The following is a 27,589-nucleotide window of genomic DNA, read 5'->3' as shown; positions in this document are numbered from 1 at the left end:
TCAATAACCCAGTCTCTACAAAAAGCTTGCCTTTCTTCAATCTTGATTACTACGTTTTCAAGTGTTACAAAAAAGTATTACATTTGTTTCTTTCTTTTTCTTTTTCTTTGTTCATTTGTAATTCCTTGTTCTTCCAATCGTATTTCTATAAAAAGGAGTACACTTTAACACGCTTTCCTTTTTTTGATAGCTTCCTCTTTATATACTGTTAACTGAATCATCTAAAATTGTACTCTAATTATTTTATTTAATATTAATTTAATTAACATTTTATTTAATATTTCATAAACGTATCTCGTTTATATCTTGTTTATAAGCATATATTTATAAGCGTATCTCGTTTATATTTTCATCACATCTTGGACGCACACATCATACTACTCGTTCTTCTTCATCTCGTTCATCTTCTGTTTTCCCTAACTAATACACAATATTCACAGAACACATACCAACCTTGGTTCCTACGCTCGTCGACATTCATAATGTATCAACCTAACAGAATAGAAGATAGCGAGTGACAGTTGCCAAATATGTTTAGTTTTAAAATTTGTATGTCTTATTTTCAATTCATTATTTTCGATATTCGAATTCGAGTGAAAGTAGTAAATAGTATTTTCTCATGAGTTAAACATTTAATGAAATAGTATTTATTTATGCAAATATTTCAATGTCTACTATTTTATATCAAATTATGTCAAATTTTCCCCAGCCCTGACCAGTTTATATGTATCAGAAATTTTTAAGGTTCGCGATTTGAACATAGGGATAGCTTGCACGTAACAAAAAAGAAATTTATCGATCGTAATTGCTGTTCGGTTCAACCCGTTCACGTCCGTCCTTGACAGGATGTATCCGGATGAACGTCCATCCTGATATCTTATGCAAATTACTCGCTCCAGTCATGAGATTGGACATTTTATCTCCTCCCCTCCTTGCCTTTCAGTCGAGTTGCATCCTTAAGGCTGCTTTAACATTGATTTGTCTTTCAAACGCATCAGACTTTTGTTCTGTGTTCTTGTCCTCGAAGAAAATTCCAAAAGAAATCGTCACAAAATACGAGTTCATTTGCCTGCTAGTGTTGGCGATAAATTTTTAGATTCTCTTCATTGGAATATTCCCTAAAAATCTTCATACGATGGGGAATAATTTTCTAGTTCTTTTGCATTTTTATCAATTTCTAGCAAACATCTTAATAATTTATTTCTATGAGAAGAAATTCAAATTATGATACTGAAATATACCATATGTACAATTATAATACTGAATATACTCTGAATATAAAATGCATCAAAATCCATGAATAATGTATGAGGAATAATTGGCTAGTGAGTTATCTAATAGAATTTCATTTTGTAGAGCCAGCATTAAACGTGTCGATATATAACACGTTATAGCAGATAAAGTATCTGAGTATCGAATAATTCTTGACCAGTTCGATGATGCAATGTACACAAATATCATTTAACGTAGTAAACTACGGGGGTTTATCGTCTAGATAAAAAAAGTTATCTTTTATGAAAGTTAGTCCTCCTACAGTTTCATTTCACTGTGTAGGCGTATTTAAGCGTGCATGAGATATTACAGAGAAATACGTCTCTTTTTATGTGTATATATATATAACAACCACGAAACAAAACTGAAACACAATTTGGGCTTCCTAGTGAGACAGACAGAGCTACATGATGCCACTTATATTCATTGTGCTATTTAGGTCAATTGAATATAGTGTCACGTGCTCTTGTACAATTCTACGTCCGTCTTAAGTTTTTCCTCTGTTTTTTCTTTTTTAACGAACTTCACGTTACAGGCATTGAGTGAAATTGATAAAAGATACGATGATTTTACGTCTGCTTAAACTTCGTAACATTTTATTACGATATCATAAAAAGAAAATATTAAATTTGTTAAAGTTATTCATCTTCGGTACTTATGTGACTGATGTGTTTAACATGAGACATGAACATCATGCTCGACTTCGAAATTAATGACTATGATTTACAGGCGTATTATCTTTAATACGAGGGGGCATACGTCTTGAAATTTCATTCTCTTGAGCAGAGAAGTCTCTCGAGGTTTTATCTTGTTCCGATTAAGATCCTTATCTTCCCTCGGTAGCTCTTTAACTTCACTGTAATCATTTGTCGACGTCCATGCTCTTTTTCCTCTCGGTTTTCTTCCACCTTTTAGTACTGATTTAAAGATAATGAGATCAAATAGTGTTGACCGTTCTAAGCCCACTGTTGTACCGACCTCCTCTCCTAACGAGGGTCCATCTTTTCATTTTCTTAGGCTTTCGTTAGCCACTGCGATCGTAGTCACCAGTTTTGTGAAACAAGAGAGAGGTACTCTTCTTTTTTCAACAGCAGTTATAACTCAAGATCGTGGTTATTAAGGCCTTCATCATTTCCCGGGGATTTAAAGTTAGTAATTTATTTTCATGACTACGTTACACGCTCCTCTCCTCTTCCTCATAAGTTTTTCAAAGTTCTTTCCCTGTTCTCTTTGCATCTTTCTGCACAGCTCTACAAGTATTTCTTACCTACTTTCAGAAGATACTCACACATACGCACTTATACATACATACGTAGGTGGCATTATTCTGAAATGTGGTACAAGTTCTATCATGTATACAGTTGTTTGACTTGTGCGCCTCTTGAATTGCTTCGTAAAAAATAATTGTTATTTCTACAAATCTTATTCGCCAAATGAAGTATGCATATTACATTTAACATAGCAAGTATTATACATACTTGTCCGTGTCATTGTCCTCATTTTATCTGCAATTATTCGCCATTCGTTACCAGGAATGTAACGGATATCCCTTATTTCGATATCAATTGAACGTTCCTTTCTTAAAGGACGTCGATGCTGAATCGATGGATTTTTTTAAAACGTTGAGAAAGGAGAAGGGAGAAGCCACTAATGATCTCCATCGTTTCTTTATACTTTATATGCATTCGTTGTAAGTAAGCTGTAATAATACTGCCGCGAGAGACTCTTCGTCACTATAAAGTACTGGGGGAAAGTGGTGGGGTCCCCAGACCTTTCCTCGCACAGAGCACACGTTCTTGAATCCCTGTTTCTCTTTGTGGCAATTATTTGTCCCGCCATGTTGAACTGGCGGGATGATTCGCTGTATAATCTCAGACATTTCTACGAATACGTAGCATTGTCTTCATGCAGTAACGTAAAAGTGGAATTTCCTACAAGATTTGTTTCCATACAAGTCAGACTTTTTACAGAAAGTGCAAAAATGTTTCATTTGTGAGAAACTGACAATTTTGTTTTTTTAATTTTTTTTTTAATTATTTTGTCGCTTTCAATATTAGAATTTAGAATTCTATAAAATTCTTAGTTCTCGCCCTTTATACATCTATTTCGATTTTATCAAAATTGAAAACTTCGTACACCCACTCGATTGCCAAGAGTAATTTCTTATCTGGTATTCCTCAGCTCGATATAATACCACGTTGTTAGCTTCGCTCTCTCTGACCCATTTCATGTATCATCATATAGTGCTTTACCACACTCGTTACATCACTGTATAAAACATTACACGCGACATTCTCAATATTTCAATTTCTTAATATTTCAAAATATTTTCTCAGTGTTGGATCGAAACAGGCAAGCTTAGAAAAGCATTGGAACATTTATCGCGTGTCGCACGAAGCATTCCATTTAACAATTAGACCATATGATCATAGTCACTGATACGGTTATAATAATTGTCTTAAAGAATCGTACGTATAACGCATCTCAAACTTGATCATTACTGGCCTGTGTTCTGTTTTGGCTGTCATTGTCTTTCGCCACTCTTTTTTTCAGCTTGTTTATCAAGTTGGTCATCGGAAGTATATTTTGTAACATTTGTCTGGTCAGCAGAAAATAATTTGTAATTTTCACTTTCGGATTCTTCTGACATTATTATATTAATTTCCCACCATTTAATAATACTTCTATTCAGTCTGTTTTCAATTAAATGTAGAAGCCCTGTAAGAAGTCGTTCTATTAACGAAAATAAGGGATGTACAAGTACTTTACGTTACCGTATATTTTAACACGGGTGTAAAAGTTTCCTGTGGCAAACGTGCAAATACTTTAAGCAAGCCAGAGTGTACTTCCACGTGGAAAGTTGTTTCACGTGTCGCGTTTTTGGAAACCTACGCGTAGAGATATTACCGGGGGCGGCCTACACCGTTCTCCGGAAACTTGTCCACCCACCTTCGACCTCGCCTCTTTACATTCGCCACACCAACGGCTCCACGTTGGTGTCGCCAACTGAAACCTGCACCTAACACGGAACGTTTCTGACAGTCTTATCCGGTTATCTCCACCGTTTCCTTCGGTGGATCTCGCGAGCGTACACCATTGAGAAACCATAGAAATTTGTGGTTCGTTATATTCGTGTACTTCCCCTCGATGAAAAAAAGAAAAGTGGTTGTAATTTAATTTATTAACTATCAGCTAACTGTGTAACCTGTAAGATTAACCTGACAAAGTGGCTTTTGGTATTACATTAATTTAAATGGAAGAACGTTGGTTGTCTTCTCCTTTTGGATATTCACGCAGGAAGTATCTAGAAACTCTCTATAATGCTAAAGTCACTAAGAAGCCCTAGGGGAAACTATAGGCATTTCGAGTGTCTTTAATAGGTTGGGATCAAGATGAAAAACTTGCTCGAATTTATCTAACCCCGTATAAATTCTCCTTACTTTTATTCTCGTCCTTTACTTCGAGCTGCTTTGTTCGTAAAAAGTGTGTAAAAACTGCGTGAAAAAATATTTCACTTATAATAACAAACGTCTAATAAAGAACCGAGGGGAACAGCAGGATTAATGAAATAAAATAGAATAATAACGATGTGACGAAGAAAAGGAAACTAAATTCGAAAAATTAAATCGAACTAAAAAAGAAAAAAAAAAAAAAAAGAAAGAAAGAAAGAAACAAGAGATCGAGTGTAAAAGGATCGACGGGGCTCGGAACTCGCGTTCGAATAAAAGTGCACTGCGAGCCATAAATGGCGATCACTGCTGTGACAAGCTGCCTGGGTCCCCCGCCCTTGCCACCTGGCAAACGGTTTCTGCAGAAGTCCTCGAAGAAATTGTCCTCGACTTACAGAAGCTTTCGCGACCCGGCGGTGGAGTCCTGGATCCCCGGCGGTGTCCTCGACATGTCGAGATCGAGGCTTCATCCACGACGTAGCGAACGTAGCCCGATGATCTGCACGATAAGCAACGGCAATTTGTTCAGAAGCCGCTCCGAGGGCAATCTAAGCGCACGTAAAACCAGTGCGGTATTATCCGCTACTCCGCTGGATAAGTGCATCCAGGCGATTTATGGCAGCTGGAAGAATCTCATGCATCGTAAGTGTAACGCTCTGCTAGCGAGACGTTGCTCGACTTATAGGCCTCCCCTCCCCTCCTCTCTCCTCCCTCATCCCCACTTCGTGCTTCGAAATAGATCGAGTAAATTATAATACCGGCCGATCGAGGCCGATCGTACGGGAACTTGCGATGAGGCGCAGCCAGGCGAGATCAGAGCTCCCCTGGAAAATATTTTCCTAATAGATTCTGGCAGTGAAACTGGCGAAATTTATTAACGATCGGTAACGTGGTGATCGGCACGATAACATAACTGGCGAGAGGATTTCTGTTGTTGGGCTTCAAATGTTATATTTAAAGGGGAGAAAGAGCAGATTTATCGCGAGGATTTTAATAAGTTTTAATATCTGCTGCGTAAATCGGGAGTATTTTACCTCGTAGTAACATACTAATTATACTTCATTTTGTTCCATATCTTTAGATTGTATAAAGTAGAATTAATATGTTCCCCAAGTTCATTTTTCTTTAATATAGGAAATTATCTCTGTCTTCTAATAAACTAATAATCATTTGATTTTTATAATATTTTGATAATGTTAATTTCTCGATAGAACTAAATATTCTGTGACATTTTTTGTTTCTCTTGTTTATTCTTTGTGTAAAGATAAGAAAGATAAATTTCGAATTCGATCGATTTATTACAAAGTATACGATTAACACGTCAAAGGGTGATGTGAAATGCTTGTCTCCCAAATTATGCTTCTCCGATTCGTTCCAAGGATAATTACAGTTACGTTTCGTGTTTCTCATGTCGCGTAATATTAAAAATTTGAGAACGGAGTGCACAGATTTAGATTTATTACGGTATTAAGGGGAATGCAAATGCATAGGTGAAACTTGTTGCCTGTCACGAAATCAGAAGTCAGCTATCGGCTATTTATAACGCGACAGACCTGCGAACAGAGAACGCGTTATATATTTAATTATACAGCTTGCACGCGCACGAAGGAAAATTAAAAAGCTCGATCGATAATGTTCTTGCAACATTGTTCTTGGACTATTACGTAGGGTACGTACTTATTCCAGGATCGATTTTTCTAAATGAAACTTTAATGGGCCACTTGGACCTCTTTAAGGTCCATATGTTTGATACTTCTCTCGATCGTAACGTGAAATGGGTCGTCTTTTGCATAATTCTATGGACAAAAGGTTGCATCATTGGCTGGAAAGTGTAGAAATCAATTTTCACCGCTCGATTGTATTGTAATCGTGGAATTTCAAATTATAACGTGTTGCGCCATTTTCTTTGTGCAACTGCTTCGAGGATGTATCGAGTTCAATAACGTATCAATACTAATACGTTAATTTTCGTATCTTGCAGCTTGTAAAATTTCCAAGGTATTCTAACATTTACGAACGGGGATATATATTTAACATAAATATGATTTATTTCGTGCATTATTGTTGGCAAAAAAAAAAATAGATTGAGTTGTATACGTATGCGATTAGTTGCAGTTTTATTTTTTTTACCAAGATCGAGTTTGCATTTTATCCAGGAAATAAAACGTCGGAAAGATATCATTAAACTTATGAATAATTGCATCAAGAGTGCAATAATAGTTCATCTACGTGTATACTGATGCAAAAGATGCAAAATAGCATATAAATTGCATGGGGAATACAATCTATGGTAATTAATTCCAGAAACCTGTTCCATTTCTTCTCCGAGTAGAGTTTCTACGGTTTTGTCCTTTTAATGGTATTCAACGCTCCGTCATCCCGCTTGTACCTAAACCCCGGTCTCTAAAAATAGCGACACGATACAGACAAGAACAAATGATGCAGCATAACAGAGAAACGAAAACAGTTCTTAAAACGAGAAACGCCTAACGTGCTACACCTGTTGGATATTTTCGTCACTATTTCAATTAATATTTGCCAATTTATCTTCAACGTGTTTTAACAACTGAACAGTTCAGACACCGCTTAAAGTATCCTTCGAAAAATTACAAGACTTAACTTATTAATATTAATTACATTTCTGATGATCTGCTCTAGTGTTTGCCGCAGTTTTAACAATCAACTCGAACTTGCTTCAACTTGCTTTTTGTAATTGCAATCCTGCATTGCTTTGTAATAAGTAAAGTTTTAGGATTACAATCCTATTTATACGATTACGAAATGTTTTATTATAGTTTCAAAATTCTCGAGCTTCAACTTGCTTTTTATAATTGCAATCCTGCATTGCTTTGTAATTGTAAATAAGTAAAGTTTTAGGATTACAATCCTATTTATATGATTACGAAATGTTTTATTATAGTTTCAAAATTCCCGAGCATGAAGCAGTAAGAAAATAATGACGAAGGACAACGAGGAGATGGCATTCGAGTTTGAATGGCCGTTGCTGTAAAAACATGCCATCTACCCGCACTAATGCCCCCTTAACACACTTTTACACCCCGATACCTATTTTGGGTCCACCAGAGGGCCCTTCGAACAGGTTAGGTTTAGATTGAACGCCGGGCGAGATCTACGCGTTCAAGCAATGCTTAAGCAAAACAAGCGCAAAGAGACCATCTCGTTTAACAGGCATGGGGGTCCCACAGTGTATTATAACCTAACTTTCGAGTCCACTCTCCACATGGAAGCTGTAACGGTAGAGCTTAACGACCGGGATTAAAACAATAGTCCCACTCGGCCGTTTATGGGCCCATAAACCATTATGAAGACGGTATTACGGCGAATAATTGATTTCTCTATAAAAATGTCCCCATGAGAATAATACTTCGTTAGGCAGCAATTTCATACTAGTTGTTCACAATCGCTTTAGCATCACGATAGGTGAATTATCGATCATCGTATCAATTATCTCACTTGATTTCGTAATTTCTTTTTTTAACAACATTCGTTGTTAAAAATTTCTTCACGATTTCGATACATGATTGAAATTCCTCGAGTTATCTTTTACGGAAGAGGAATTGGTATTAGCAATTAGAAATTTTACGAGCAAACTTTTCAATTAAAGCATCGTTGTACGATTCGATGTTGGTTTACGGTGTTACATTTACTCGTATTTGTCGCCAAGTGAATCTGCGAGAAAAATAGGAAAGCAGTTAATCGTGTAAACTTCTGCACAGTAGTGTACACAACTAACCAGTTACCAAGCCACAAGTTAGGACAACAGGCCAAGTCCAACCCAGTTTCACAGGTCTGTCGACAACGATTACCCACCGGTTAGGTGGTTTTCTGCCACGATTTCATCGGCCGATGTCGACTCTGCAAACTCTGCCATCGTGTTGCTTCATTCGAACTGGTTTTATGCAATAAGTTACGATTGTTTCCACATTTTGTTACAGTACATAATTTAAATATATGTATATATATCTGTGAAATATGTAGTTACTTTTTTTTTTTAGTAGAAAACAGAATGTACAGGGTGGGTCAAAAGTTTCTTCCTACCTTTTTTTTAAATAAAACATTAAAATACAAGAGAAAACTAATTTTATTAATTTTTAATTAAATTCAAGTTCAAACATAATTTTTTCATTGTATTTTAGAAATTATTTATTACGGATTTATTTTAGTAGGAAGTGATTTCTGACCCTCTTTTATTAAAACAAATACGTTAGGAAAAATTATAAATAAAAATAAAAATCGCCATAATCGACGATTGCATAGAAATTCCCTTAGATCTATGATCTGTATTACGCATGTGGAAAAATCATCGTAATTTTTATCACGCTCGTTGACATCGTGCTGCGTGTGAAGCCTTTGAGATTAGTCTGACATTGTTGGGTAGAATGTGAAAGAAGCTCACGCGCATGCTGAAAATAAACGCGCGTTTTTATGTCGAGGGGGTGTTTTTAATGGTGCACTTGTGAAAGCTGTTTATTTCAAAGAGAGCGAGCATCTATTTTTGGTGTCTTCTTTCATTCAATTTTTTTTTCACGTATGTACTTGATTCCTCTTGATGTGAAACATATCTCGATCAAATAATCATATTTTTCACACGTTAATTTATCGTTCTAGCTGATGTACGGTGTAAATTTCTTGTGTATTTTGCTATAAAACAACTGCCAAACTAAGCAAACACATGGTAAGGAATTGTGTCGTTCCCCATACGGTTGTATGGATATACAGCTGTGTTTGTGTATGTTATCAGTGATAGTAAGTTTATCAATAACAAGACGTGCAAAGAGGGTTTTCTTTACAATGCAGATGTTACAAAGGGCTTAGAAAATTTTCATACTACATACTACTTCCTTGATACCGTCATTTTGAATATGTATATTATATAGTGAATAAATTATTGCCAGATTATTACTTGATGTTGCTATAAACTATATTAACTATATTATAAACATATATACTTTATAAACTATAAACTAAACGAAATTTAAGCAACGAGATTTCGTTGCAACTAGATTCTTATACATTTAAAGAATATGAGATGTAAATTTTAACGTCGTTCCCATATCGGTTGCTTCCGACACAGTTCTTCTCGAGATCCTTAAAATGCTTGCGTCTAATCCTCCAAGACTCTGCTGTGACTCCAGCACGTGTCTCAATTCTCCAACGCTATTCGTGCCATGCTTGTCGCGTTTGATCGTTTGCTGATTATTGGAAATAGATTTTTACACTCTGCTAGCCATCTTCCGTACTCTTATACCCCATTGTCCTCATTTACACTGTCGTGCAACCACACCACTTGCGTCTTAGCTCTCCCCTGTGCTGTGTGTCTATTATAATTTACGTGCTATTATAAATTAAAGAATTGTATAAGAATCATTTAAATAATCCAAACAAATAACGTATATCTTTCAACCTCAGATTATGAAATTTATTCTTATTGGCAATCAAAAGTGTTTATATACTAAATACGTTTTTTTTCTTGTTACTTATATCATACAGTATATAATATTTCTTGTTTCTTATATATCATAGAATTTCTTCTTCGTTTATAAAACAAGTGATTATAATGTTTGATCAAGATGCCAATTGTTTGTAATTCCATTATCACATATTTTGACAGTTATTCGAAGCATGTGAAAGGTACGTTCGAGATCTAAATAAATAGACGTTTAACTGAACATTACAGCTATGCTAACACTTGAAATTCTTCTCCTTCGTGTTCTGCTTTTCCTTTTCTAAATTCCTTCAAAACGACGAGTCTTGCATGAATCATTCCTCATTGTTTAAAACATTCCTTTAACGAGAATTTATTCCTTTATTCGAAGAATTTTCATCGCCTTGTTTTTCTTCGTAAAAGTATTTCTCTTATTGGAAAGTACAATAATTTAGTACTTGTTGCGATCCTTTTCTCAAACTGCTTTAAATCACGTTCGTCTTTCCTTTAGTCGAAAGTTTCCTGGCTCCTGTAACAATATTACTCGCGTGTGATATAATGGCTCTTTTTTAAAAGTCGCAGTACCGTTGCAAATCCAGTCAATTCTTATCTGGCATGTATGTACGTACGTGTCTATATAACCTTCCCAGCTATCTCTCTTGGCATGCATGTGACTTCAACCTTTGCACATATTTCACACGTATAGAAACGTGTCTCTATACATAGAAATGAAACAGCTATCTGTGACGCACCATTTAAAGAAATTTCCAAGTTTATTATATTAATTAGCATATTTAATTGATCAATATATTTTTCAACAATTCATTCAAAGCCTCTCTTTCACCCTCTCTCGTGTTCTTGAAATCATTAATTTAGTTAATTTCACTCAATTTTAGTCAAATTTTGACTAAAAATGTAAATGTAAATTCAAAAATCACATATATGTACATATTTATACGAATGCAACTGTACATTAAAATTTATAATTAGATTAGAATAACTTTGCAAACCTGCACGGCTTATCGTGCGAATGAGTGGTTGATTCGAACTTCGGCCGAACAAAACGAAACGTTTAATAAATGAATAAATGAATCACTCGAGTCGTTGGATAGTCGATGAAACAAAAGGCGGTAACAAAACATTTCGACGTTAATCAGACATCCTACGCTAAACATAGCTGGCGCGTGCATGCATGCCACGTACCAGCGCTAGATTTTGCTTTCGGTCGATAGTCGAGAGTAATTAGCGGAATTAATTAAGAGGTTGGATAACATCGGCACGGCGTACATTAGCTTCATAAGCACGGTACAACATCTTACGTATCAAATGACACGTGTTGAACGCGAGTCACGGAAACGCCCACGCTCTCCCTAGACTGTTTGATGGATTTAATTCCGCGGAGATCTCTTTCTCTCTCTCTCTCTCTCTCTCTCTCTCTCTCTCTCTCTCTCTCTTTTTCTCACACACAATTTATCTGCGTGCTTTATCAACTCAAACGCGGAATTACTGTCCAACAATTGTTACGCCAGCAATTTTATTAGCACTAGACTAGTTTCCGCGAAAGACTGTTTTTGTTTCATTATTCGCGCCTAATTGAAATTTCATTTATCAGTGAATTAATTTTACCAGTAATATTGCATATAATGTCGTGGATTTCAAAGCCGAGTATAGGACCCCTTCTATACGAGTCGAAGAGCGCAAAAAAACTATAACTAAATAAATAATCTTTTTTTAATATGACAAAAATTATTTCAATAAAGCTTTCTGCCTTGTTAAATAAGTATTCAATAGGTATATTCTTCCTATTGCAATTTTCCTATCCATGTCAAACAATTTTCTGTTTTCGTTAACAAAAGATCTTTTGTACGGCAGGTTTTCTTTAAACTTGATGATGCTCCAGCATCATCTTGATGAAGTTGCAGTTCTTATTTTACTTTCATTTTTTTCCTAACTGTGCGAGCTTGTTGATTCATTTCTGTTAAATTTCTTGCAAAGAGTTGTTAGCTCATCACCAGATTTCAACCGATCAGGAATTTCTAATTTTTCTTCGCAGCTTACGAAGTCCTGGCCGAAGCTTACAAAATAGCAGACAGAAGGATTCGCGTGATAGAATTTTGCATTCTGTAGGTGTTTCGCGTACCTGATCCTATCTGTCGCGGAATAATATTCTGCATCATTGGGCCCCGCTGGATAAATTGACGCTTGTGTCATCTAAGTTCAGATTACCGTCATGAATTATAAGCAGGAATCATAGCAGGAAGCATTCGCGCGGTTGTGTGAGCCACGTACACACCGTAAGAAAGACCTTGGTGGAACTTATCTCCGGAGAGCTGACACATTCGCTTTGTATCTTTATCCTGGGCAAACACTTTGCAATTGCATCTCCGGTTGTTTCTCTTCGAGAAAATTACTCGTCGAGAAAAGTATACCTTGTAATTATTACTCTGAGGAATGTAAATCTTCATTTCTGTTCCTGACCTTATATTAATGGATAAATGATTGCGGAAGTCATTTTGCGAAAACTCATATTTTTTTTCGAGAATAATTAAAAAGAAAGAAAATTATTTTTCGTACTTGATATCATGGAAAGTACAGGATGGGCCAAAAGTTTCTCCCCGCCTATTCTTCCTTTTAATAAAACGTCAAAATGTATGAGAAAACTAATTTCATTAATTTTGAATTAAATTTAAGTTCAACCATGATTTTTTCGTTGCGTCTTAAAAATTATTTATTATTATTTTAGTAGGAAGTGATTTTTTTGGTCCACCCTATACTATACTTTGTTATACTTTATATATGTGTTTCCTATGTATCACTTTGGAATTTTCTGTTAATCCACGAAATTCGCATTTTTTGAGAGCAACGTTTCTCTCCATTTACGACCTTTGCGTTTTATACACTCTCAGGTTTCCTGTACGTTCTGTACACTTCTGCATCTTTCTAGCCACGATGTGCTTTTAGCATCTCGTAAAATCTGGTAAATTTCATTCGAATTTTTTCTTTTTCGTAGAAGAGAGGAGGAGTACCAGAAAGTAGATTCTTGGTCTTCTTACGCTTTCAGGTTCCTCTGTATTTACACGGCTCACGAATTTACACAGTTAGTTGACTTTGATCTGTCCTTTTTTTTCTTTTCTTTTTATTCGAGTTTTTATCTTCGTCTATCTTGCCCTCTGTACGTATTTTCCACGTTACGGCTTTCTTTACACCTACGCGTACGCCTAAATTCCCAGAATGATTCAACAGAACGACATTAATTACTTTACCAAACGCCTATTTTAAGGTGTACCATCTTAGCTATTACTTTTTTTTTTTCCCCCTCGTTCGTTTCGTGTTCTCGCAGCTTTTAATCTCCTCGGAACGTGCCAACTTTGCCAAGAAAATTAGCTAGTGTTTTATTTGAATAAAAACGACCTTCTCTCGCCTCTGGAGTAATTTTAATTTCAGACTGAATAGATACCAAATATTACAATAAGTAATTATAATATGTAATTCTATAACACGAGAAAAAGTGTAAAAAAGCAGGATGCAAACAGAAGCACGTACAGCTATATAGACGTATAAAAGTACGTGCTAGATGCTAAATAAAGGAACGCAGAAACAGGAAGGATATGTCAAACAGGAAGAAATATGCACGCGCGCATAGGAAGAAGGAGGCAGAGATCTCGTTCCATAGTGACTGACAATCGTTGAAAGTTCGAACGTGGCCAGCCGTGTATCTCGCGATGTGTGTACGTGACGAGAAACCAGGCACGTGGCAAGAGCCCATAAAAAAAAAAAAAAAAAACATTGGGGATCGTTGCCGGTGTAATTCGCAGTCGAATACCGACCTTGGAGCGGGCAAAACTTTTTTTTAGCCTCCACCGTAATAAATCCGCCGCGTCCGGCGCTAAGTGTTTTCACGTTTGAACTGCTAATGAACTTCAGGCGAAATGCGAACGATGCAAAAAAGAACCGTGACGAAATAGCTTCAGTGATTCTTCTCCTCTTTTGAAGGAGAGTAGCCGTTTGCACATAGAAATCAATTCCGGTGTACGCTTTTTTATCGGTCGATAAAACAGTGACCGGTATTAATGGCATCGCGTAGATATCTCTCTCTCTGCGTAACGTTTACCGAGAACCGATCGATGTTTCTCGATGTTACGCGATATGATATTTTTATATAGAGCATAAAAGTTGTATAGATTTTATCGTGAATAGAAACGGCCACTCGGAGCCCTGGCTTAATTGCCAGCTGACGTAATCGTAATTTATTCATGGTTTATGTTAAACCGACCTATAAAAATCTTGTAGAGGGATTTTCACGGCGTGCGTGCTGCCTCGTTGAATTAGGTTTCATGTTTATTTACTTATTCATTTATTTGCTCGTAGATAGAGACAATTTATGATAGCTGACATAACTGACTCTCGATTAAAAAGAAAAGAAAAAGTATCTTATCTCGTAGTATCTTACAATATCGTTAAAAAAAAAGAAAAATAACGCAGTCTCTTGGTAAATTAACTACGCTTAACTATCCGTCAATGGATAAACCCAACGATATTCTATTCAATTATTTTTAATCGTCCCACCCTGTTAAACCATTTATCAAGGTATTCCTATATTTTCTATATTTTAGCGTGTTTTTTTTTTTCTCCACCGAGAATTACAGTCGAGTATCTGCATACAGATTAATGTTCCAGAATTGATCCCCATTTTCCTGGGGGCCAGCAACAGTTAATACAAAGAGTAGTCTGTGTTGCAATTCGCTCGACGTAGTTCGTGCTGTAATTTATGGTCCCTGAATATCGCCTTATGGCCCAACTTTTTAGAATGTCTTGTCTTTAATATATACCGAGTTTCTTTCACCAACGGTATCGTATTCCCTTCCGATATCGATTATACGAACAATATCAATTTTTTCGTGACAAGAATGCATTCATTCGTTCGTTACACATTATCGATATCGGCAATAAACGTCGCGTATAAAAAGAAATGTTTATTTCTGTACAGCGTTATAGCTTTCTGGATAGTGTTTCAATGATCATCGGTTATACTCGGAGAGTATAAGTTCACCGAATAGATTAATTTTACGATCGGCCACGATGATTATATGCTATTTGTTGTTGCCTCTATTGCATCTTCGAGTATCTTCGACATGCGTCCGGTTGTTCAGCATCGCATTAACGGTCGTTTCTATGCCATGTTCATTGCTGACTTCAAAGTGTTCCGACGCTCTTCATTCAACTTTCAGTGCACACGTAACGTAAATTTTCTCGGAAATTTTTATTTATTTTTTTTGCTGTCTCCTCCAGACGCCGGGGGACGTTAATCTTTTGTCGTGCTTTCGAATCTCCGAGGCTTTGCATACTTTGACAAACACGGCGGGGAATTTCATAGTGGAAATTCTCTATGTCATTTCTGACACTTATCGTGATGACGATTTATTATCATTATTAATAATAACGTGGAGCAGTGATTCCAATTTCTACTACAAAGTTACAGTATATGTAAGAACGATTGAAAATTAAAGATTAAATCAAGGATCAATGTAATGCAAGGATACATAGATTTTTTGTTTTTCGTAGAAAAGTAATAGCTTAATCGTTGACACGGCCAATGTGTTTTACATTATCGATTGGGATCAATAGTTTTGAAATATTATATCTGTATACTGTATAGGGTGTTTCATTTAAGTGAGGCTAGATCTAAATATCTTTCCGACATTTTTTAATTAAGATGAATGGTATTGAAAGACCAATAACCGTAATAATGGTAACCAAAGACCGTAAGAATTTTTTTTCTGAAGAAGTTTTTTCAAGGTTATTGATGTTTTATTTCTTGCAAATATATATATTGTATCGTTGGTAACAAAATACGGATTTAGATATGTAAAAAATATGACCTTTAGAAGATTCAAGTTCTACTTAAATGGATCATCCTGTATGTATACTTCATGGAAAGAAAAGTTTGTAATAGATAATGCAAATTTTCATACGATCTACTGATCAAGAAGGGAATATACAAAGCAATTGATGGATCGTTATTATGAATGACTCTGTCGCATCAATCAAGCAAATAAAAGCGAAGGAGACTCGATAAATTAAACTGTTAGAGTCGTATGATACTGTAATAAAGATTGACTTCGAGATCAATCATTGAGCTCAATCAATCAAGAATTTCGAGTATTTTTTCACGTGAATATCCACTATTCCCACTATAATTTTATAATTTATCTGGAGATTGTAACAATTTTCAAAGGATACGGTTCATAATAGGTGTATCTGGGCGCTTCGCGTAACATATGTACCAGTCCGTAGCAATCTCGCTCATAAAATAATGTCTGTGCTTATTCCAGACCAATGCTCTACATACCTTAGTATGTCTTGGCCTACTTTAATTGTACGTACTTAATGTAGAACGCCTCTGTGCGTGGCTCTCGAGATACCTGTTACTCCCACACTATCAAGAATTTTGTAATTTCGCTCCAGGCTGATTAAGACGTTTTCCTACATTCTCTAATCACTCGTCGAACACATTCGCATAATCATTGACCGTAAAAAACGTTGATGAATTCAATATGACGCAAAGCTAATTAAAGGAAAGTATATTCAAGGTAATTCCAAATGCATATTGTATTTATAATATAAATACAATTATATTATTTAGTATATATTATAGTATTAAATTTAAACATTATAAACAATTATAAATAGGATTATAATATAAATGCAAATATAACATAAATACATATTGTGTTTGTTATAGACATAATAAATAACAATTTGTTTGAATAATTTATTATAAATTATATTTATAAACATAAGTGCTAATAGTAGTACTCGTTAATTTATTAATAGCAGTTATACGTTTTTTATTTTTTATTTTTCTTTTTTAATGTTTCATATTCATGTTGAATATTCAATAAATTTCGCAGATGATAATTAATAATTTTTATCACTCCCGCTACTTTTAGATTGAAATCGCAGCACGACGCCGTTTCCTTCGAAGCTTTCGAATCTCGCAGATTTATTAGATTGAAATTCTATAAATTATCTCCGATAAATCTTGTAGTTTTGTTCGTTCGTCGAGGCGTGGAAATTATACCTTGTAACATGTGTATTTAAATTCAACGATAAATCTTTCCTTCCTAAGCTAAGAGACTAACCCAGAGCTTAACACTTGAATTATTTAATATTTAGACACGTGATAATTTTTCCAGATTTCTGCAAAAATTATATTTCACAGAGAAGTTCAGCCAACAATAAGGATAACAGATTCTCTGCTCTCAGAATCGGAAATTCCCTGATAAATTCACTGATGCAATTCACATTTGTAAATTGTTCGTATATTTGTTCCATTGCATGATGATATTCTTTATTTAATTATACTCACATTGTGAACGAAATTACGAATATCGCGAACAATTAAAGTGTCAATTTTATTAATTAAAATCTATTTCAACACGTTGCGCTTATGTGTAGAGACATCAGTCTGATATTTCGTCCGTTAATTTACGAAGTGCCGTTTATAACGCGCGTTCTGATTAAAAACAGGCCAGGAATTTTCGAACGCGTTTTCTCGATCGAACGAGAGACCGTGTTGCTGAAGCATATCTTCTTGCTCAAGTAACCCACATCGAACGCTTTCTCTGGGCGTGCAAGTTTCAAGAATTGTAACTCGAGAAGAAAGCATTCGTAAGATCTGTAACACCTGTCTATCATTATTCATTTATTAGTTTCTTTCTTTTCTTTTCCTTCGCTTCTCAAATATTGAATATTTTCAAACACAGCAAGAATCACCAGAACGGTTTTGCCGTTCGAAATCAAACGTGGTCAAAGTCCAGTTGTTCGAATTCGTTATTGTCACACGACGTAAAAGTCAACGAGTGAAGAAACACGGACTTATTTTTTGCAGTTGGCGGCATGAACCGGCCGTCCAAAGCTGTGACCCAAGCGAAGAAAGTGGCACCACCGGCTGTACCCGATGTATTTCGACATTCTGGCTCCTCGTTCGGTTCGGCTGGATATGCGAGCAGCGAAGATAGCTGTTTCCTGCCCGGAAGCGGACCAGGCGGAACAACGGACGAGGGTTCTTACGGAGTGCCATCTGGAAAGAGTCCGGGGCCTATTTTTACCCATCCCGGCTTTGCCTTTCCACCAGTCGTCGGCAAATATGCCCATGCCGAGGATCAAGGTGTGATCCTTATCGAATTACCGTCGAATTACCAGATCCAGATGGTATCGCTACATGCTCGCCATAATGTCATTTCCTTTTAACATTCTTTATCCACCCCTTCTATCAAACTCCTTGTGTTTACATGTTGATTTTTAGATCAACGGTTCCCAAAACCTTTTTCTCTCTCCCGTATTCCCCATCCTTCAAAAAAGTTTTTTTTTTTTTCTTTTTTAATTTTCATAGGTCAGCTAAATAATTAAATTAAAACTGCTCGAATTGATCTAATGACGTTTGTGTAGGCTTTTACTTTTGATTTTACATTTTTTTCAATTTATTTTCAATTTTTTATAATAGCGTAAGATCTAACGTAAGACGGCAAGACAAATAAAAACGGCACAACTTTCTCTTTGTAAATCAAAACTTTGTAATTTTGTTTTTGTGTTTTTATTTAACTCCTTTTTTTTTTTTTTGTTTTCGCGTACCTTTAACTGGTCCTCCCCCCAGGGGGTACGCGTACCTGATGTTGAGAACCGCTGTCCCAGATAAAATAATATAAAGTTATAAAAATATAAGAATATGGAAATATTGACATATGTATCAATGATTAACCTTCGGACTGTGAATGCTTATTATATAGCGCCGTGGCGCACGGTCATTTTGATCCGTCATGAACATTTCTTATTCGCATAAATTTCCAAGTTTTCAGTGCGAAATTTGTTGTCAGTTTCTTCACACTGTGTTAAAAACATTGTGCAATATTTTATAGAAACTTATTTATACGCAGTGTTGTGCGTATATAACCACAATTGTCTCCAAGATTGAAGAAATGCTCAAATGAGACAAACGTGCAATACTGTGTTTCAAGGATGAAATTTTAATAAATTTTTTTATTTAAAAAAAAATAATTCTAAAAAATTGTTACGTAAGAAAGTAAAATTTTAAAGGTAACAGTAAGATTCGATACGATTACCGATTAATTGCAAACTTTTCGAGCTGCAATTTGTTATGGTATTTAATCGAAAAGAAGTAGAGAACTAATTTTTATATACGTGTATCTTTTAGGAATCGATATGACTCAAAGTCCCGGAAGAGATAGCCCAGGTAGTTCAGGATCAGGCTCCGGCTCGAGGCATTCTACCGCTTCATTAGATTCTGGAAGAGCCTCCGGGTATCATTTGGGCCCCAGAGGACCTGGTGCTCTTGCTTCATCTCCCAGGTGTTCTATAAGCTCACTTGGCAGCCATCCCGACAGACCGGCGGATCTCGACGTCGTTCACGCTTGGTTGACTGAACTCCAATTCGAGGAATACTTGCCATTGTTTGCTTCTGCTGGCTATGATCTAGCTACTATAACGCGCATGACGCCAGAAGATTTGACAGCAATAGGTAAATCTGAATTTCAAACAAGTCTGGATATTTAAAATGTGCATTGATCATTTGATCATTAAATAAATTAATTAAATAAATGAAATTTGAATGAAGTTTTTTAATATTTCAATATCTTTGAACTAAAATTTTATGCATTCGAAAAGTTGGAATGATAAAAATAAATTTAAATTTTTATTTTTTTTTTTTTTTTTGAAGATTGCCATTTTTAAGTTCTTTTTCAAATAATCGATGATCATCTTGAGGGATCAGCATTGTGATATATATCGTCACGAGCCACAATGATTATTTCGAATATGCTACTTATTGAATTTTGTAATAGGGAAATTAATTCATTTGTATCTTTGATTATAAAAACTCGTATTTGAAACTCTATGGATTTGCAGGAATTAAGAAGCCTAATCATCGGAAACGCTTGAAAGCGGAAATAGATAATTTAAACATTGGAGATGGCTTGCCAGAGCATATTCCTGGCTCGTTAGAAGAGTGGCTCAGGCTTCTGCGACTCGAAGAATATCTCGGTGCTCTTCATCAACAGGGTATGCGTTCAGTTGAAGATGTAACGACTCTCACTTGGGAAGATCTCGAAGACATTGGCATCGTTCGTCTTGGTCATCAGAAAAAATTATTGTTAGCAATTAAAAGAGTTAAGGATATTCGTGCTGGCAAACGTATACAGCCGCTCGATCTTGCTCGGCTACCGCCGCATCCTGGACAAACACAGGTGAAGAATCAACACATTTCAACAATATAAAGTTATGAATGTTCAAGTTAGAAAAGTTACTAATGCAAGTGTAAAATTTAACGTTCAGTTCTTTTTTTTTTTTTATTTTTATTTTTATCCGCGTAAGAATCATACCTCTTCTTTAATATTTATAATTTGTAAATTTATGACCTAAAGACTAGTTTGGCAGACAAGTCGACTAAAATGTTTGTTTTGTTTTTTTTTTTTTTTTTTAGCGAATCCTATTGCAATTCCCCCTAAGCATGGCCGTGTTTCTAAATTTAATTTTTCCAAATTATATTTTCAGGACGTAGTTATTCAGCGAGGAGGTCCCGACTTGCCATCTCCTGACGAGGATTGTTCCTCGCCTGTTTTGAGGTCTTTTCAGAGGGGAGGAAGTGATACCACATCTGGAGGTGCATGGAGAAGTATGTACGCTGCTTTACCAGCCGATTACAATATTGTTGGTCGGTCTGGTTCACGAGGAAAATCATTAGAAAGCTTGGAAGACGCACCCCTTGGGTATCCTCCGTCGCCAGCACCTTCTACGCATCCACAGCCAGTCGAATGGCGTCCACGCAGCTTTGAAGACGGTGATCTGACTCCTACTAATGATACTTCCGTAGTGGATGCAGGTGGTGGAACTCTTCCACGACCAAGACATTGTCTTGTTCGTCCACGACCTGTAGCTAAGGTAATATATCGTAAACTACATAATTGGGATAAAATATTGGATAACGAAGACACGAAGGATCACGTAATCAATTAAATTGATTGCAGGTCACTGCAACTCCAGGGCAGTTCAAGTCACTACCGAGAGATTTTGATAACAAGTATCAATTAACTTACGGACTCGAAAGTAGTCCGCATCTTCCAAAACGTTGTCCTCCGTCTCCTCCGAGGCGTCAGAGCTCTAGAGATAATAGCGGTTCTGGAGTAGGAGTCGGAGGATCGGGAGTTGGCGATGTTGTGATAGATTGCAGCGGACCAGTTCCAACTGCTTCTTGCGAGGATCATCACATACATCATCATCAGCATCATCACTTGATTCATCATCCTTCTCCACCGCCACCAGCACCTGCACCAGTGCCATCAACTCCACCGCAAATAAATCGACCACCCTCTTCTATGTCTCGTTCTTGGGGCAGTGTCAGTGTTAATGTTAACGAAGAACATGAATTAATAGCGTCTCTTGCTCTGCAGCACCGTAACGGTTCTGATGCCAGTTTTAAGGTAATTCTATGTAATTTCAATTTTATATGACAGTAATGTATTATTATTGTGCGCGTTGTTCATAAAATTATTTATTTATGATTAATAAACGGCGGCTTAATAAAATCCATTGATGTTATATCTGGAAAATGAAGTATATAAACACAAGATTAGCTACATCTGACTAATTTTCAGACTTAGTCCCAAATCTGACATAATTCCTGAATTATGTATATTGGTTGTTAAATTGATTGTACACGTTTGTTAATGGATTATATATTAATATCAGTCGTATTTTTTCAGTCAAGTTCCAGTACAGAATCCGACTCGCTACCATTTGCAAATGAAAATGCCGGAACGATAAAACAAAGAGCTGCACGCGCACAAGAATACGCAAGCGGTAATACTGGCAACAACATGCCAAGTCATGGAATAAGCCATCATACTGGTGGGAGCGAACCAGCGGATGTATTGAACGACATTGGGAATATGCTTGCAAACCTTACTGACGAACTTGATGCTATGCTCGAGGAAGAAAAGCGTCAAGGCTTGAATTCATAATCATCGCTACGTTCGTTTGCGTCTGTTGTCATTTTTCTTTCTCTTTCTTAATTTTTTTTTTTTTTTAATTACTAGTGCTACCACGAAAAATGCAACTTTAGTAACAAAAATCAATGACGAAAACATAGATTTCTCACGCTATGACGTATTATATCGTAGATCATGAGCGCATACAGTTTGCAAGATTAAATAGACAAAGTCGTATGTGAATTTGGTGAATTGCAGCTTGATACATCGCAATGACCTTATTGAGAGGAAAGAATGTTCAGTGTTGGACGAATGTTAAACTACATGTTGGTTTACAACATAAGTTATATTACACAAACAATAATATCCTGTTATAATTGTATAAGTTAACGTAGTGGATTGTATTCTTCCACGGTATAATTTTGACTTTTATCTGTTTCTTCATTCCTTCTTTCTTTTTTTTTTTTTATAGAACAAAACTTCTTATTTTTCTATCAAAATATCATGAGCTTCTCACGAAGTTTCCAGAGACACCTGAATGTTGCACAATTTTTGCGATTTTTACATTTCTCTTTACAGTATTTTTATTCTGTATATTCAAAGAAAATTTTTTTTAGTACATTATATTCTGACGTTTGATATTTGCAGATTTTTGAACTTGCACTTTTAAATCAAATTTATGCAAGGAAAAAAAAAAATAAAGTTATACAAAGATAGTTGTATGAGAAAAAGTACGCTAAAATAAAATTGCACTTAATATATAAGGATAATGAATATTAATGCCTTATGATAAGAAGACTGCAAAATACATCAGTGTAGTCTAATTCTCAACACACATTTCACGCATTTTACATTCACATGGCGTAAAGACTGATTCTCTTTCTCTGGAAACTTCATTGCTACCAACATATGTACATTCCAGCTAGTATATTTCCTTTTCCACTTCCGTCCTTTGCTAAAACGATAGCATGTTAGATTGGGACCTTCATAACTGTTGGAACTGTTAGACATTTTGAGATTAGTATGATACAAAGAAGTAAACTTCTGGGTTGAACTTTACCGTCAAACCTTCAAACTTTTAGCACATTTGACGTGCTAAATACAAATAGTATATCTGTTTTTGACGGAAATTAAAAAAACTAACCGAAAATTTATAAAATTATTAAAATGGAATGCCAATTAGATACACTTTATGAGGTTTTCAAGTGGACCCGTATACTATGTACGAATAAAAATACAACAAAAATTGCTTTATAATTTATAAGATCACTTGTTTATTCATTTTGAATCTCGTTATAGGAATGAATCTCTTTCACATGTCGTCGTTCACTTCCTGAAGCGTTTTCATCTTTGGTTTATAAAGTATTATTTTGCGTCTAATATGATAAAATTCTGAGAACGCCAGGAATTTTCTTGTTAATTATCGACAGTAGCATAACTATTGACATTGATTCGGGTTAGATAAATCCCCGGCCAGTAGCATTTATCCTTGTTTCTCTGTATTTAGAATTCGACACATAAAATGTATGAATACAACGCGGCATGAATAATGTAATAAATCATTTTCATAAAGATTTTTGTGAATATCTCGGAGACGGGCAATATCCAGTAGAAACGGGAATATAACGTATTCAACACGTTAAAACGAACAGGACGACGTAAAATATGTGTTAAAAGTTTGGGGGACAACGTTGAAGTTCTACCAACTTTTGTATCTCTTTTCCAGAGTAAAATAATTCTTCCAGTAACGTCAAAGAAAAATATTATTGAGTCGTGTTGATTTGATGATGAAGCATAATTATATCTTTGACTATAATATGATACAATTTCTATAAGAGTTTACGAATAGTTTGTATGAAAAAATTTACATCTTCCATTCTTTGAACTTGAGAAGAGGTTCTCGCAAGACTGAGAACAAAATCAACATAAACATTTGACTGCCAATTAAATTTCAAGATTATACAGATTAAATACAGAATCATATGCACTGTATGCCAATTAACATTTTATATTTATTATCCGTACTAATATAGTGATGTATGTGTAACTCACTATTGTTATATGGTGCACAAAAACATGTGGAGTGCAAAGTATCCACGTGTATCAAATCAAAGTAATCGTCGTAGTGAAATCTTGTCGATAAAAAGTGTTCAGGTATAATCGAAATTTAAATATTATACCGATAGATTTGTGCATACAATTTTGTGCAACAGACCTCGTACACAGGGTAAGTCGTACAGTTGATTCAAGTTATATCTTGTATTTGATTGTATGACCTATCTTGTGCATGCATACACACATATACATTTATATATGATAATTCCAGATTCTTCATCAATTCGTGTATGACATATTTCTTAAATTTCAAGTATTTTAAAGTCTGTGATCTTATTTAAAACTTGTTACATACATTGTAAGTCTTTGTTCACATATCAGTAATTTTACATATACTTAAGTAAAAATTGAATTAAAATTTTAAAGATGTTTTTAATTTGTATAAATGGAACTTGGAATTTTCATATGTAAATAGCTACAGTTTCAGTGATGTTATTACTAATGAAATACTCCTTATTTTACATTCTTTAAGGAGTACAAATTGTTTTGTTTCTATAGAAATCAGTGAGTGAACATAAATTGCAATGAATTCAATGACCCTGTCATCGTTTTAATGTATTTTATTTTTAACTTTAATATACAATTCGTTATACATATTCAAATACAGTTATGCTCTATCATTACAGGAAAAGAAAATGTGGTAGGATATATACAAGATCTTCAAATACACTTAAAACCTAGGTTAATCAACTAAACATTGGGGCTACATTATTGTAGCCTGCAGACTTGTTAACTACTGTAGGTATATAGTAGGTATACATATATCAGTTTAAGCAGTGTACTTAGGGAAACTGTTTTGCGGTGCTGCAAATTTATCAATTTATTATTATTTACTTTTATTCTTTATTATTATCGTATACATTATAGATGGTTTTTTTAGTCGTATATATGAATAACGAAAGATGGCACAAACTCTTAATACATTTGTATTTGATGCAAATGTTTAATTTGCTGCTTAGTTCGGTTGAAACGTTTTAGATATTTTATTAATTACTAGAAACGTTTTTGAAATTGTTTCTATAAGTGTAATCATTTGTGCTACTCTATAAGGTACATCTGAAAGAAGAACCTTTTTTAATCTTCCAAGAATTAATCGAGATTCAATAATTTGTTTTATTTATATTAAATCATTTAAGTTTTAGATATAAAATTTTTAACATTGAAATTATAAATTGACTACAAAATCGTGAGTAGTCCGAGATCATTTAAAATAGGAAATATCACTTTACTTGAAAAAATTACTTTTACGATGATAATTAACATAAAATGATAAAAGCTAGATAATATCACGATGCAGGTATTAAACTAGATTAATTTGACCAGAAATGAAGTAACCAGTAAATGTTTGTAGGAAATGGAACATTTTATAATTGTGCGATCGTGTGATCAATTAACAGTAGTTGTTTCTACGATACATAAATTGACATAAATATAATAAAAGGTAATACACACACTGCCGACTTTTATACTGTAATTCAATTCCATAAAATCAAAAAATAAATAAAAAAAAAACTTTTAGATATTTATAATTTACGTGTAAAAGAAACACTCGAAGCATTAAATGTTTTTAATTATTTAATATTTATTTATTTCTAAATTGTAAAATATGTTTAAAAATTATTTTAAGTGAAACGTTATAAACGTTTAACTGTCACACAGAAGATATTGTACAATAACATACGAAACGATGTTTATTTAAACAAAAGTATTATTTAAATTTTGAGTATCAGTATAAGTAAAAAAAGAATATATATATACATAAATCAGACGCGTAAAATACGCTATCGAGGTATTTGCTTAAAATAACACATTCGAGTGATAAAATTGAGAAACTGTGTATTAGACTATGCTTCAAAGCAGTTCATGGCATTCTTAAAATAGCTGAAATGTATACCATTTACTATTCTAAGGCGATTCTCTTTTCATTTCTACAAATAGCTGATAGTAATTGATGAAATGTACTAAAAAGAATTCAATGATTGGCAGCTAATTCAGAATTCCTGAAGACATTGCTTCTACATGGTGTATACATATTATACATATATAAATATTATATAAATATAAATGATACAGGTATAAATATAAATATAGATATATAAATTATATTTGTATTTATATTTGTACCGAGTTAGTCATAGTTTTTGTACAAACGTATGCGTCGCTGCAGTTTTGTTCAGCGAATTTAATACCCGCCTAATTGCATTTTACGAGTCCTCGGGACCTCCTACTTTCTGTATTTGTTTAAATGCACGTTGAATACATTAATTGATTTATCAAATATGACGAAAGAGATAACTAAATAAAACTAATTGACAGAGACTCCATTCTTATTGTTTTTTAGTATATATACCCGAGATAATTGGTTGATCATCCTGTTACGTGAGATTTTCATTATCTAAGGAAACAGAGATTCTCATATTTTTATCGTAACATAAAACAGGATACATCATGGGTACCATCACCATTATCGTACATATATTATTTCACAGAGGACACTTGGATTAGGAAGAAATGGAGTAGGCTATATAGGAAATAATAAATATCGTTTGATTTTATTTTTATCATAGAATATGATTTTATAATTCTTAATCTTCTATAAAGCATAAGTTTTGATTGATTTATCTCTTAATTAGTAAAGGAAATATCGTTTCATTGTGATGCTATGAAAAATCAAATATTTTCTGCTGTGAAAAATTTGATTCTAAGCAAGATGGATAGTAATATAATTTTTATGAACTAAGAACTAAGTAATGTTACTTATAAGAGAGCGAGAGAAAAAGAGAGAGAGAGAGAGAGAGAGAGAGAGAGAAAGAGAGTAAAGAAGTCCATAAGACACAGATATACGTTGAACTTCCTCACTCTTAGGTGTTAAGTTTCCTTAAAAGATTTAGGTGCAAATTGTATATGCCATATTTGAGCAGTCATATGTTTGTGTAAACTGTAGCATCTTCAATATAAAAATCATTGAGCAATAGCAATTGCCAGTTTACATTTATTTCCCAATTGTTACACAGTTTGACGCGATGCTTAAACACATAGCTATAGTCGTATCAATTACATGTTTACATGAAGTATGAAAAAACGTAATAAAAAATTCCGATGGAAGGAACCGCTTACTAAAAAGAGAATTGAAAAGACCGACGGAATTGTCTTCATTTCGTTTAACACGTTGACTGCCTTGAGTGCGAAACGTACACGTTCTGTTTGCGGGACAAAATATTTTATTTTTACAAGATATTATATTGCAATAAAATACGACGGAAGCGTATTTTATCTAATTATTAGCGTATATTATCTATTATTAA

At 34.6% G+C, this 27,589-nt stretch overlaps 1 protein-coding gene across 5 annotated transcripts in view; it reads left to right on the top strand.

Annotated features, from left to right (window-relative positions):
• Positions 1-27,262, top strand: part of LOC122533852 (caskin-1) — a 38,048-nt gene extending 10,786 nt beyond the window's left edge. For 2 of the 5 annotated variants that reach the window (XM_043663952.1, XM_043663950.1), the window contains 6 exons: positions 18,059-18,337; positions 19,382-19,705; positions 20,092-20,429; positions 20,737-21,123; positions 21,210-21,662; positions 21,945-27,262. In XM_043663952.1, coding sequence (XP_043519887.1) covers positions 18,067-18,337; positions 19,382-19,705; positions 20,092-20,429; positions 20,737-21,123; positions 21,210-21,662; positions 21,945-22,202 — 2,031 coding nt within the window. In that variant the 5' untranslated portion in view covers positions 18,059-18,066 and the 3' untranslated portion in view covers positions 22,203-27,262. Of the gene's footprint in view, positions 1-4,889; positions 5,364-15,224; positions 15,408-18,058; positions 18,338-19,381; positions 19,706-20,091; positions 20,430-20,736; positions 21,124-21,209; positions 21,663-21,944 lie in introns of those variants that run through there. The other 3 variants (XM_043663948.1, XM_043663949.1, XM_043663953.1) reach the window with 3 other exon arrangements.
• Positions 27,263-27,589: the final 327 nt, after the last annotated feature.

This window comes from Frieseomelitta varia, unplaced genomic scaffold, assembly GCF_011392965.1.
Source record: "Frieseomelitta varia isolate USP_RPSP 00005682 unplaced genomic scaffold, Fvar_1.2 scaffold_558, whole genome shotgun sequence".
NCBI lineage: Eukaryota > Metazoa > Arthropoda > Insecta > Hymenoptera > Apidae > Frieseomelitta > Frieseomelitta varia.
Note: the sequence above shows the minus strand (reverse complement) of the source record. Positions and strands in the feature narration are given on the sequence as shown.